The 13576-nt window shown below is 40.7% G+C and overlaps 1 protein-coding gene across 1 annotated transcript in view; it reads right to left on the bottom strand.

The window, feature by feature from the left end:
• Positions 1–1087: 1087 nt before the first annotated feature.
• CHSY1 (chondroitin sulfate synthase 1) overlaps positions 1088–13576 on the bottom strand; it is a gene marked incomplete at its 5' end in the record, with an annotated part of 62826 nt that continues 50337 nt past the window's right edge. Inside the window, one exon of the mRNA XM_018566759.1 lies at positions 1088–2757. Coding sequence (XP_018422261.1) covers positions 1165–2757 — 1593 coding nt within the window. The remainder of the gene's footprint in view (positions 2758–13576) is intronic.

Raw genomic sequence — 13576 nt, 5'->3', positions numbered from 1 at the left:
CAAGTATTTGGTCATTAAAATGTACAGGTCAAAAAGCTGCTGTAGTGGCGGGATTCCAGTATCAACAATAAGGACACATTATGGGGTGTAATGGCAAGAGGATTCTGCACAGACCATTCGTGTGAGCTGGTAAACATTCAGATCCTGCAGTGTACCAAGGCCATCCTCGAAAGTGGCATTAACACTGGCACACCAACGTAACTCAAGTGTTACCTCGAAAAATAGAGTGTGTAATGTTTGTGTATAAAAACACTACGGACTTCATTTAATAAATACAAAGAGCAGTGTGCAATAACCAGGGGGAACCACTGGACATCTTCCATTAGTTTGGCTACATTAAATAGATGGAAGCCAATATGGATGCTTGTTTCTAGTTACCGCACAGCATAGCACTTCCTCCTGCGTCATTAAATAAAGCCCTATGGCTTTTGAATAAATACTAAGTGAGCAGCAATTGGTAGAATTAAAAGATTTACAAAAGAAATGGTACATTCAGAAGAGCCTTTTCCCCAATTTAGAGAGGCATATTCAAGAAGATGAACCCAAGGGACAATATGTTACATACATCTGACAATCTACTTAGGAAAAAAAACCTCATGGGTAAAATATTAACATGACATAACGAAAAGGACCGAGGGCCATACCATGACGGCAACAACACAATTCAACCTCAAATACTAGCTTTAAAACCAGGAATGCCTTGTTTTAAAACATCAAGACTTCTTCTATACGGTCATATATATGAATGGTTTGGAACTAACCTTATTGGCTCATAAACACAAACATGATGGATTAGAATTAGGGGGCAAACAAACAGCGGATATCCCAGGTTCCAATGACCACACCTCATAAGGACAGGACAGAACAAAGGACATAATGGAATGTGACAAACAGGGATTTGTACATAAAAAAAGCTTCAAGTTGTATTGCAATGGTTGAAAGGCAAATACTGATCACATTTGTTTTTGTCCAAGAAGCTCATTTGGGAGCAGAGCGCTTCATAAGAAAAGAAAAAGCAAACAAAAAAAAACAAAAACTAAACCTATTGTTTTCTTAGCTATTAAAAAAAAAAAAGAAAAAAAAAAAAAGAAGAGGGCGATTGGAAAACAAAAATAAATTAGATGGCTATGAAAAAGTTCATTGTGGGCCAGCTGTGCTGGCTTATCAGGCTGTCCTCACAGAATCATTGTTGTGAGTGGTTTTGCCAAAGGCTGGGTCATTTTTTTCAAGCCATAGTTCTGCCAGTCTCTGGGTGGAACCATACGTTGATGCTTTGGATCCCAAACACATTTTGTATTGCTTAGGATCAAGATAAGGGTCACAAAACACCGGATGGTGTACATGGACCACACCAACCTCCTGACTTCTAAAAGTCTTTATTCCTGTTTGTACTACTTTATTAAAAAGGTCCACATCCTCCAGTCCCCATCCCTGTATAGAAACATCAAATCCTCCAGCATGAAGGAGGTCTCCTTTATGAACACAAGTAATTCCAAAGCCATAGTTCCTCCAGAGTCCTGTTTTTTGTGTAAAAGCATAATGATTGTCACTGGGAACCTTCCCAGCATAGACAATCTTGGGATCATATTGGCTGAATATAATTGGAAAGTATATTTGTTGTCCTAAGACAGTGTTGGCCCTACAGCGTTGAAGAAACTCAGTGGTGAACACCAAATCCACATCGCAAAAGAATAGCAAAGAATCATTGCTAAACTGAGAAGACCCAACTTCCAGGGCCAGTGCTCTGGAGAACTCCCCAGTAACAGGCAATACTTGCATTTCTGACTTTGGATACTTAACGCGATAATCTCTCATGAGGTCGACTTGTTTCTCCTTGTCCGGGTTGTTGTCTGAATTGAACAGCAAAATGACAAGCTTCACATTTTGGTTGGTAAGGAGGCAAGTCTTTTCAAAGTTGGCCATGAACCTACTGAACATTTCAAAGCGCCCAAATAATGGAACCAGAATGTTGACCCTCTTTTCCTTGAGCTCCTTGTGTTCAGTCTTTGAAGAGGAGAGTTGAAATGGGACAAACATCTTAAGGGAATTGGAAAGGAAAGACAAGGAGCCAGAATCTTTGTTTATTCTATTCGCCAGCTCTTTAGGATCAATCTCTTCATGTTCCATGAACTGAATCTTACTGAACGTTTGTTGGAGGTAGGCATGTCTCCTCACAGGTACAGTCATTTTTTTGCCCTTGTGCTTTTTGTATAGCAGGAGCAAATCTAGAACATATTCCGCTCCATATAGAGGGTTTAGTCTGCGGTAACCATATTGGATCTCTTTAAAGTCAATAACACGGCCTCTAGTTTTGGCATTTGCATTTATCATTTCCATGACCTGCATCACTATATCATCTAGCGCTTCTTTTTGTGAAGCATCCATTCCTCGTCTTGGGGGTTGTCCATCAGCTGCTGAAAACAAATACTTGCCCGTGAGAAACTCCCATTCCAAAATCTCCTCCCGCTGGCGTGGCTGGTACCTCATGAAAGATGGTGCTATCCCAAGCTGCAGATCATGTTTGTGGACTTCAGTGTTGCTGTATTTGCTCATCAAAACGATTTCCCGGTGAAGCTGGATTGTGCGATAGCGGAGTTCTGCTATTTTGCGGCTCAGCATGTAACTGTGCAGTCGATACTGGTAAGGTGGGTTCTTATTGGGGTGTAGAGTGATTGCTTTGTGGATCTTGCTGTTGTGGAGGTCTCGAATATACCCCTTCTTATTTTGCTCATAATTTTCATAAAACAGCTGCTGCACCTTGAAGAAAAAAAAAAAGAAAAAAAAAAAAAAGAAGGACAAAAGTTCAGTTCCAGACATATTTTAACCAGAGTGCTTATATGTACTTACAATATGTTTACAGTTTTTCCTTTATACCGGAAAAGAAAGCAGCAATGTTTAAGTGTGAATCATTCACATGCCAACAACTACTTTGCTATTGATTACAGTATTAAGACTGTTTAATGTGCGGCTTAACACAAACATGGAAAGCCATGTCATGCACATGTCAGACATAAGTCCCAACAATATATGAAACTATATGGCAGACCCCTAATAACTTAGGTTTTTAAAAAAATCTAAAAGTAATCTAGACCACAAATGTCTAAAATATTATACACTTCAGCAAGAATGTATGGAATCCATCAGAGAATGCTTAAAGGGACAGCTGACAAAGGGGGGGAGCAAGGAAAGGGGGGAAAAAATTCAGACTTGTGCTCAAATACTAAAAGATGAAATGATTTTTTGAATTTTTTTTGCTTTTAAAGTGATAGTGCTGCGTAATCAGATAGGCGCACTGGAGGATGAATCATACAAAATTAGTCGAGGGACTAGATTACATTTTTCATCATGCTGCACAGCAACTCCTATCTCACACTTGCAGAATGTTAAATGATATACTGTTGATGGCAAAGTACAAAAAAAAAAAAAGTATATACTGGGTAGACCCTGGCTGCCTCCATCTCTCCTGGAGCTAAGCAATAAACTCTACCGCTGGAATTCCATCCAACATCCTGCAAGCTTAACTAATTTGGATTTACCAAGACCCGAAACTAAATACCTTTTAGCTTAAAGCCAGAACATTAGGTGGCCAAGTGGGAACCAACTGTCACAGAAACATAAGCCAATACATACTAAACTGCACCAAATACTATCATACCCAAGTCTTCCCACTTACTACAATGCTGAGTTTTTGCAAATTAAACCTAGCCATTCAACAAAAAGACGACCAATTATAAAAGGCTTTATTACAGTTCATCCTTAGTGTTTTGCTATAAAATATAGAATAAAAATTCTTATAGGGAAGCATTGTTTAAAATGCTCAGAACGGTAGTCCGTTAAATCATTTTATAGACTTGTTTCTTGCCTTTAAAACTCTAAAGGGTAGATCTAAAAAGGACACGAAACCTTCTTCAGCTTCCAAGAGCTGTGAACGTCTTAAAACGCTCTAAAAAGTTCCCCCATCCATTAAGGGCTAAATGTTTGTGGTACAGCTGTTGTAGACTCCACTGGCTCCTTTCCAGCAGAGCAACTGAAAGAGTGTGTGTTGTGTTCTTGAGTTTTAATGAAGACAAACTCCTGCCGGTGAGCGCTCAATGTATTGGTCAAACTAGGCTCTAATATAAGACCCAGTTTATAGAAAATTTGGCATCCTGCCTGTGGAGAATCCCAGAGGATTTCATCACAGTCAGAGATTGTACTGCAGAGTCAGATTCTAGCATAGCATATTTCATGAACAAGGACTCATGTTCACTGGGATATCAATGCATAAGTGCAAGCAATATGTGTTGCCTTATTAAAGAGGACCAGTTTACACTCATCTTTGCCTGGAAATGGACATTCAGATACAGTGATCATTCTTTATAAGCCCAATCTGTAGGTGACATTAGACAGAAGATAAATCACTGCCAAAGTCTTCTGATGTGCATGGTCTATGTCTCCTCTTAGTAAAATGGCGCAGATCTTAGTAAAGGGGTCATAAAGACATCACTTATATTAAAGCGCCATTTTACAAAAGGAGAAATCTAAAGCAACCAAAATTTTGTATTACCTGCCATGTATTACACATAGATCTAAGCAGACACCTCACATATGATCATCAACTCCTCAGATATTGAACACCTAATGACCAGAACTTGCAGTGTAGGTGGCTACGTGCAATCCACATCACCACTACGCCATGACCAGAACATGAGGAAAAAATTAATCTACCATATCTGGAGGAAAGACGACTACTTTTAGTAGTTATGACCAATTGGAACACAGATTTAAAATCAGTTTATGTTCGTGAATTCAAGACACCAAGCCAACAGTTAGGAACCATTCATTTACGAAAGACAAACCTGTCACAATATAAATGAATGTGCACACTATATAATTACCACACTAATTGTTACTTATGTAAGGTTGGTGTGTGTGTGTGTGTGTGTGTGTGTGTGTGTCGGCATACACGGTTCTATAGTTGCATAACGGCACTTCCAGACACAAGTGCCAACTCATCTTGAATGTGCCAATGCAGCGTACCAGAAGCACGTTTAGTAAATAGCTTGGTCTCTCCTATACAAAGCAGAAACAGTGGAAGTAGAAGTATATACAGTTAAAAACTGGGCACCTGCTCGGTTACAGAGAAAGCCAACAGCAGCACTTGCACTACAAACCATTACCAAGCTCTAGTATTGCGTTTTTAATGTCATTATACGTGGCTATTCTTTATGTCTTGAACGGTCCACTCCAGATAGCTTATGCCAAGTTCTGACACTTACATTTAAGAATTTAATAACTCATCGTTAATTTAAAGTGTCAGAAGAGGAATATGGAGACTGCTGTTGTAGACCTCCACTAAAAAATGGAGCTCATCTGCTGGATTCTAATACTTTGAGACACAGATATGAAGCACAAGTCCTAATCCTCTGGACCACCATGATATTCAGACATGGAGGCTGCCTTTGCTGCACCACATTATGTAGAAATGCTAGTTGCCCCTCTCATGTTCCTTAGCCTGCCAAATTTATTTCATTTCATTTTTTTTTTTAAAACACGCATGCAAAGCCGCAACATAACCCAAACAGCTACCACATGAACATGATTCAGTACACATGGGTTGTACCAGAGAAAAACAAACCTCCCATGGGTTTTAACCGTTCCCACTCTATGCAAAATGCAACTAACACTTTTCTTTAGACTATAAAAACATCCTCTTCAGAAAAAAATAAAGTATAACTATGAGATAGGAACAGTGTATTTGGTCTTTGGAGAACTTGACCACAAAATTCTGGTTGTTCTCTACTTGGTTTAAATAATAAAAAAAACAATGGAGCATGGAAAGATGTAAACATGTAGCCAATATATTGGGTCTATCATAGTCCAAGGCAATAAAACTCCCACCAGTAAGACCACAACTTGAACCTTGTGACAAACATTCCAGGGGCTGACAACACGCCAGGCTCAGCCAACGTGCTGAGGAACAAGACTGGATGTCGGATTCCACAAGAAACGGCCATTCTCCGCAATAGAGAAGAGTTCTCTGCTGCTGCTTTATGCTTGCTGCCAAGAAATATTAGAAAGAAAAAACAGATGATGTGGCAAAGGAGTAAATGAGATGTCACCTAGTCACTTGATTTTGGCACAATGTTATATAAGCTGTTCTGAAGATCCCTTTAATGAGAGAGTATTTCGATAGACATAATTAGAAGAGTGCCTTGCATTTCTCTTTTTTGGAGACAGAACAGCATGCTTATTTTGCCCTACACCAACCACAAGCTTATACCCACAAGTTTAAATATAGAAAGTTAACCACTTAAGCTTAGACCACTGCAGACAAAATGAAAACGTTGTACAGAAATCTGGACGTGTGCGTGGCAGCAGAAACATGCAAGTTCACCAAATCACTGCCAGGACACTCGCTAATGTTTCCCGAGGATCACATCTCCTGCTATGGTCTTATTCCTACTGTATAGAACATGCACACTCACCGACCCGACTATTAACCTGAACAGATTGTCTGACAGCACTCTCACTGATAAATCAAAGAGAAGAAGCATATAGTAAGATGGTAACTGTCATTTCCCCACAGCTGCCAGATCCCAGCTGTCACTTTGAAGGACGTGTTAGTGATAGCAAGGTATAGGAAAGAATGACTTTAGTGCTCTCACTATTTGAGGCCGAGCAAATCACGGTGTTTCTTCAGGAAATTCATTTCATATTCTAGCTGCTAATAAAGTTCCAGTACTGGATGAAATAGAGACTTCCACTGCAGACCTCTCCTACCAAAAATGTTGGCTGTCATTCTTATCCAGAAGCTTTAAATTTATGCAGATCATATGGTCTTACGTTACATGCTGCATAGTTCTATAGGCTTGTTTTGTCTGCAGCACCTCATGCTTCCTTCATTCTTATAACTCCATAAACCGCATGCCAATACAACCACTTCGGACTTAATGTCCTTCGTCAGGTAAGGCACTATATAGGCTGAAATTGCTAAACATCTGAAAAGGCTAGTGGCCCAGCTATGTCAGGCTTGAAATATTGCACAAGTCCAAGGTTGTACAGTGGTACCTCGGTTCAGGAACGCTTTTGTTCGCGAACATAGAGTTCGGCAAAAATTTGCTTCTGTTCGTGAACTCCGCATCGGGTGACTAACACAAAATCGCAGCCATCTTCACTGCTCGACACTGGTTGTGGCTTCCTCTAGTCGAGATTGCGGTCTGATCACAGTTTGATTTGGTTCACGACCAGAATCGTGGAAGCATTAAGTTCGTAAACCGAGGTACCACTGTACTTTCTACTGTAGTCAAAATTCCAGTCAGCAGCGTTGCACAATCAATACTGTTTTGTGTTACATCAGCCCTTCATCAGGGAGAATATATTGACAAGTAAAGAAAACCTCAAAAGTTGGGCACCAACTGTAAATTTTAAGGAGTGACAGCGACAAGCTAAAGAATGCAGAAATGCCTCTAAGCACACATAGGATGATATTTACAGAAAGGGCAGGTACACTACAGAAAAATGTGGACGTTTACAGAGATGAAAAGGCAGAAGGAAACGTTCGTCCATGCAAACAGGAAAGCTGCAGCCACACGTCTGGCTACAATCTGGATGCAATTTTTAATTTTTTTCTCTATGTGCATGCCCCACAGCAGTTTGTGCTCGTTAGAAAATAAATCCAGTCAACATTGTATAGAAAAGGAACAGTTCTTCAGGATATTAAAAAATGGATACCCAATGAAATGAAATTACCAATAGAATTTAAGACAAACTGATATTTCAGGCTTAGAGACAACATTTGGACAGAGAGGGCCAGTTTGTGGCTCTACTGGATCACAGACCTTTCCCTCTGCCTGAGATCACAAGACCAACGCCTTGGAGTTTGGCCATGTGACCACCATTGGAGCGATCCAAGAGCGGGAATTTCTTCTAGACAGGTAGATATTTAAACTGCTGTGTTACCAATTATGAGCACACTGGACATTGTTAGGATGGGTGCAGGAGAAAACCCGATTACGGGTCATTGACAAATACGTTTTACCTGCAGTTGGACTTCACAGATTAAGAGAACTCCTGAAAATATGTTTTACATTGGTGAATGTTTGTGGCATCACATGCCTGATATTTATCTCCTGATTTTTAGTTAATAAATGTTCCGTCACACACCTCTTGCTCATGGAAGTTTGTTTAGTGCAGGTATAAAACCGGTTCAATCATTTCTGCCTGACAGGTTAATGGTGCAGAAAAAGCAGTACCATATATTTAATCCTTTAATGGATGATGAATAAAATGACAGGATTAACTTCAGAGGTCAAAGGTCATACACATGTCCCATTTATTTTCAGTGAAATTGTATGGTTTGTATGTGTGCACGCATCTCAGTTCCATTGCTTTTGCGCATTTTTACGGCTCCATACGCGGCTATGTGTATGGAGCCATTTGCATATGTTGCATATGGTACAATACGCACGTGCGTATATGCGCGGTAGTGTGAATGAGGCCTTAAGGAAGTTGAAACAGACTTGTTGGCCAGATCAGCAGGTTAGGAAAAATAAAATAAAAAATAATCCAGCCACTACAGCCAACAATTGATAGGCTGCAATATATTAAAGATTTTGCTTTTGGGTTTTGATACATCTTTAAATCTGTATCACCAGCTCAATAATGAGGACAGCTGTATTATTAGCCCCATCAGTGGGGTACTTGAGGACTGGGGCTGAGAATCGCTGATGTCTGACAAAACCAAGATCCATTGATTATTTTTGTCTAAAATTCCTCTAACATTTTGCTTATTAGCATTTTAGAATCACTCCAGTTTTATTAGAGAATCTCTGTTTAGGATATTTTTATAGAGAGGAAGACAAACCTTGCCCAGTGCAAATGCAAGTGTATTCCCGGTTCATTGAAGTAGCTGCAATCATTCGAGATCCTGCAATTCAATTCACGGATAATGCATACTGTGACACTACCAAATGAGGTTTCTGCATAGGAGGAAGGAAAACATTTCCTCGTTTACTTGCACAGGTGAAGCCGGCAGCCGCACAGTTCACCCAGTGGCCCTCACCTTGAGGACTAGTTCTCACCAGATGCAGTCCGTTCAGTTTGGCAGCTGCATTCAAAATGCAGGAGATATGTGCATGGATCCCCAACTGATTGTTCCAATGATTTATATACCCCCAACATATTCTGCAACACTATACAATCGTTTAGACAAGAAACACTGACAAGCACAGATATCACCTTTGTGACATTTGTGTCCAGCCAATTTTTTTCTCCATGTGTTACGGGAAAAACGGAAATTACCGGACCTATGTTGATTTATGGGGGAATCGGATGTAAATGGATATGTGCCAATTTGCATCAATTCCCCCCGATCCACCATGATCAGATGAAACATTCATTTTTCTTGACATGGCAGAAGTTGGGGGTAATCTGATGTAAACGGATGCACGTTCATATAGATCCGGCTGCCTATAGACTAACATTGGGCTTAAGATCAGATCTGCTTACGGACCTAATGGGAATGTCCGCATGAAAAGGGGCCTTACAGCATTCTATATTCTGTGGCTGGGACTTTTAAAGTGACAAGTTCACTTTAAAAGTAAGAAAAAAAAAAAAGGGAGAGGCACCAAGTGTTGCGTTTGCAAGCAACATGCAACCAGGAACCAGACCACTGAAAACTAAAAATGAATGGACAGGTTACTCTTGGCGTCACAAATTAACAAAAATGTGACGTCAAAAAGAAAACCCATGAATGAAAAGGCCGAAACTCTTTGGAAAGCTTTGCTCAGGCCAAGCTATGGGGGGAGTAAAATGAAAAAAAATGCAGCTATTTCACAAATACTGGAAGAACAGATAAATCAAAATAGATTTCTGGCAAAGGTAGATAACAGCAGTCCATTAAAATAAAAAAAGGCAGCAATCCAATTCCCTAAATATAAAGTAGAACCTTTCAATTGCAAACAAATTCTAAGGACATTAAAATGAATCATGTTCATCGCACAGCTGCTGGTGTCCTCCATTATGTAAATCCCTATACAGTACTGCAAAATGAAGGGAGGCTCATACAGATCATGGGCCTCAGTAAAATGGGAATGGTTATTTCCCTACACCAACCAGATTTTCCCTTTCATGTTTTAGTGCAACATGAGCAAATAAAATAAGGGGAAACATCCTAAGGCTTTGGCTGCATAATGCAATTAGATTTGGAATGAACAGAACTTTATGTAACTTCACATCCAAACACATCAAATTCTAAGTCTCACCGCTCCAATCTCGCTCCCTGGATGGACTACAATCTCACACTTACAGGGTTATTCACAAAAGGGTGAAGAGATAGCTGAAACAAAGTGGTGAATTGGAGAATTTTTCCAGATCAGCTATGTTGTCCTAGATTGTTCACTTCTCCTGTCTTTTTCAAACTCTTCACCCTTTTGTGAATAACCCTGTTAGTTTAATGGGAGTGAGCTTGGAGAGGTGGCTACTTTACAACACAGACAGGCACAATGGGGAACAAAAAATAGCCACCCTCCAGAAGGAAGGATAGTGTCTGCAACAATTCAGAGATGATTTGAGAATCTACAGCTGACACACAAATAAGACATTTTTGCTTATAGTTCAGGTACTTGAATGTATTAGGATTTAACTCCTGAGTTAAGTGTCACTTTAAGCATCACTCATCAGCGAAACTTCAGTCGGCACGTGTCACAAAAAAAAAGGTCAGAAGTAGCAATTGTGCCTTACATATAATAGAGTATCCCTAGCTGTATTTATAGACCCATGTCTGCCATGTCCTCCTGCGTACCATCTGTTGCTGGTCACAGACCTTTTTAGGGCTGTTGCCCAAGAATGGGTTTTGCATTGCTGTGAAGAGAAAAAAGTTTCCTGTAAAGCAGAACGGATGGGACTGAGGTTTCCTGGACAAAAAAAAATAAATAAAAAAAAAAATACAAAAAAAAAAAATCACACACACTATTCACCCTTTCATTCATCATTTATCTTCTCTGTATTGTGGGATGGGAATAAAAACCACAACTTTCAATCTTCATCCTACAATTAGCATTCCACCAGATGGAACACTCGCTGCTTATCACTAAATATAGAACTGGATTTTATAAAGATGCATTTACAGCCCTATGATTCACTTTACCAATGTAAATAAAAAAAGACATTTTTATGTAGCCTGTTGCAAGATATTCATTGTATTTATATCTTCTATTGGAAAAAATCAGAAGCATATCCTACCCATCTGTAATTACTTGATGAAAGCCTTCACACAGACCCTGCAATCCCTCTACTCCCAAAATACCACTCCCATCCCTTCAGCTAACCCAAATCCATATCACAGCTAAATGTAAAACTGCAACACAATTATATGAAGCAGTATGGTCTGATTTAGAGAACACTTCCTAGAGACCTGGCAGTGATGGCTAGTACTGTAACAACGCATGTTAAAAGGTGCTATAGTTCAGAATCTATAGACTCTCCGCCTTTTGTGGGAACTTCCATATGAAATGTAATGCTATAAAAAATTAACTTTTCAAATCTGAATCTATGATTCTAAAACTGTCCAAAATTTCACAACACAATATGGCAACCTGGAGGCATTCCACAGAGCGCCCCCAGAAATGTAATTTCCTGCTTGTGCGATTGGCTCCTCTTAGACGCCTGCTTTAAGATACAAGACGACTTTGAGGCATGCCCTGAAATAGGACTTTCATTTTTGGCGAGATGCTCCATCGGGGCCCTTTTACACCCTAGCATTGTACAAAATGCATGATGTGTGTTTAAGCCCACACAAATCTCACCTAGCGTCCACTACCGTTCGTTGTGCTTCATTTGAATTAGGGATGCACCAATACCGGTATTTCCCATATCCAGTACGAGTACCAATATTTTTTTCCCCTGGTACTTGTCGATACTGAATACTGAGTACGTAAAGTCTCAGTCAAGAAGCCAGGCGGCATGTAAAGACAAGCCACCCGGCTTCCCGATTAGGAGGGAAGCCGCCCACACGAGAAAGCATGAAGCCGGCTTTCTGGCCAATCAGGAAGCCAGATGCTGTGTAATGACGTGGCACCCAGCTTCCCCATTGGCTGGGAAGCCGCATCCATGTTCACTCATCATGAGGTGACAAGGGAGCATGAAGCCGGCTTCCCCGCCAATTAGAAAGTCGGGCTCCATGCTCTCGTCACTTGCTGCCTGGCTTCCTGATTGGCCTGCTTCACAACCTAAGGCAGGCGGGCTTTTTTAGGGGAGCAGGAACCCGGCTCCCCCGCCAATTAGAAAGTCGGGCTCCATGCTCTCGTCACTTGCTGCCTGGCTTCCTGATTGGCCAGCTTCCGACCATCAGGAAGCCGGGCAGCAAGTGACGAGAGAGCATGGAGCTGGCTTCCTGGCCAATAAGGAAGCCGGGCAGCGTGTAATGTCGCACTGCCTGGCTTTCTGATAACGGAAGTATCGGGCTAGGCAGAATCGGCAACGATACTAGTATTGATATCGGTGTATCCCCAATTTGAAATGGCACCCAAACGCACGTCCTGGCAGCCATGCACAGCACAATGTTGGATATTGCAATACCATGCATTATGGAAAATAGTGCATGCATTTTTTTTTCACCATACCATAAGGTGCTGGGGTGCAATGCAGAGCCACCGGAAGGTGCGTTGGGGAGTTATTCACATGAAAGGCAACGCACAAAGCCACGTTACAATATGTGCGATGCAGTGAGATAGCAAGCGCTAAGCGCTAAGTGCAGGATGCCGTGTGGTTAGCACAACGCTATTGTGTGAAAGGTGTTAACTACTTCTAAAATGGATGAAGACACTGCAACTTTCCTTATTAGACCTCTGAAAGTGCACCAGGTGGTTATAATGTACACATTATTCAGCAGTCTGAAAAAGACATGAAACAAACATCTATTTCTTCAGAAAAGAAAAACTGCAGGAATCTGCAACAAAGTTTGTTCAATTCCAGTAAAGTAAAATCGATCACCCAGGGTGGGTTTTTTTGTTTTTAATACAAAAACAACCACACCAAACCTTTCTAGTTCATATTTACCTTATATAATAACCTGTATATCGAATCTGTGCAGTACACCTATGGCTTTGCAGGCACTTAAAGAATTGCAATAATCAGCTGCAGTCACCGTCTACCTCTGAAGGCAGTTGGGTTGAAATCGGAGGAGGTGGAGGTGGCCTAACCCCACTGAACAAACTGGGAAAAGAAAACGCAAACAAAAACATGTGCCACATTCTCTCAAATACCTCCCACATGCAGCCCCTCCATCAAAGCCTTTGTGTAATGATATCTATAACATGCAGTGTGTGAGGTTTAGAACGCTGCCTCCGGGCTCTGCTTTATTGTGGAACACTGAGATGAAGCTTTGTGGGACTGATTTCGGCACCGTGCAACACAGAAGAGAAAGCCAAAACACACTGCAGCCTAGACTTCAATTAGTGAGAGCGGAAAGACAGCGCTTTGACTTTCTACAATCTGAACAATGGGTAAAGAGTGGCGGTTCCTATATACAAACAAAGCCCAAATACAGAGATTTCTATGTACACAAGGGTTTATATAGACTGGAGAGAGGAAACAT

Source organism: Nanorana parkeri, unplaced genomic scaffold, assembly GCF_000935625.1.
Source record: "Nanorana parkeri isolate BGI_ZX_2015 unplaced genomic scaffold, ASM93562v1 scaffold973, whole genome shotgun sequence".
NCBI lineage: Eukaryota > Metazoa > Chordata > Amphibia > Anura > Dicroglossidae > Nanorana > Nanorana parkeri.
This window is presented reverse-complemented; position numbering and strand designations above follow the sequence as displayed.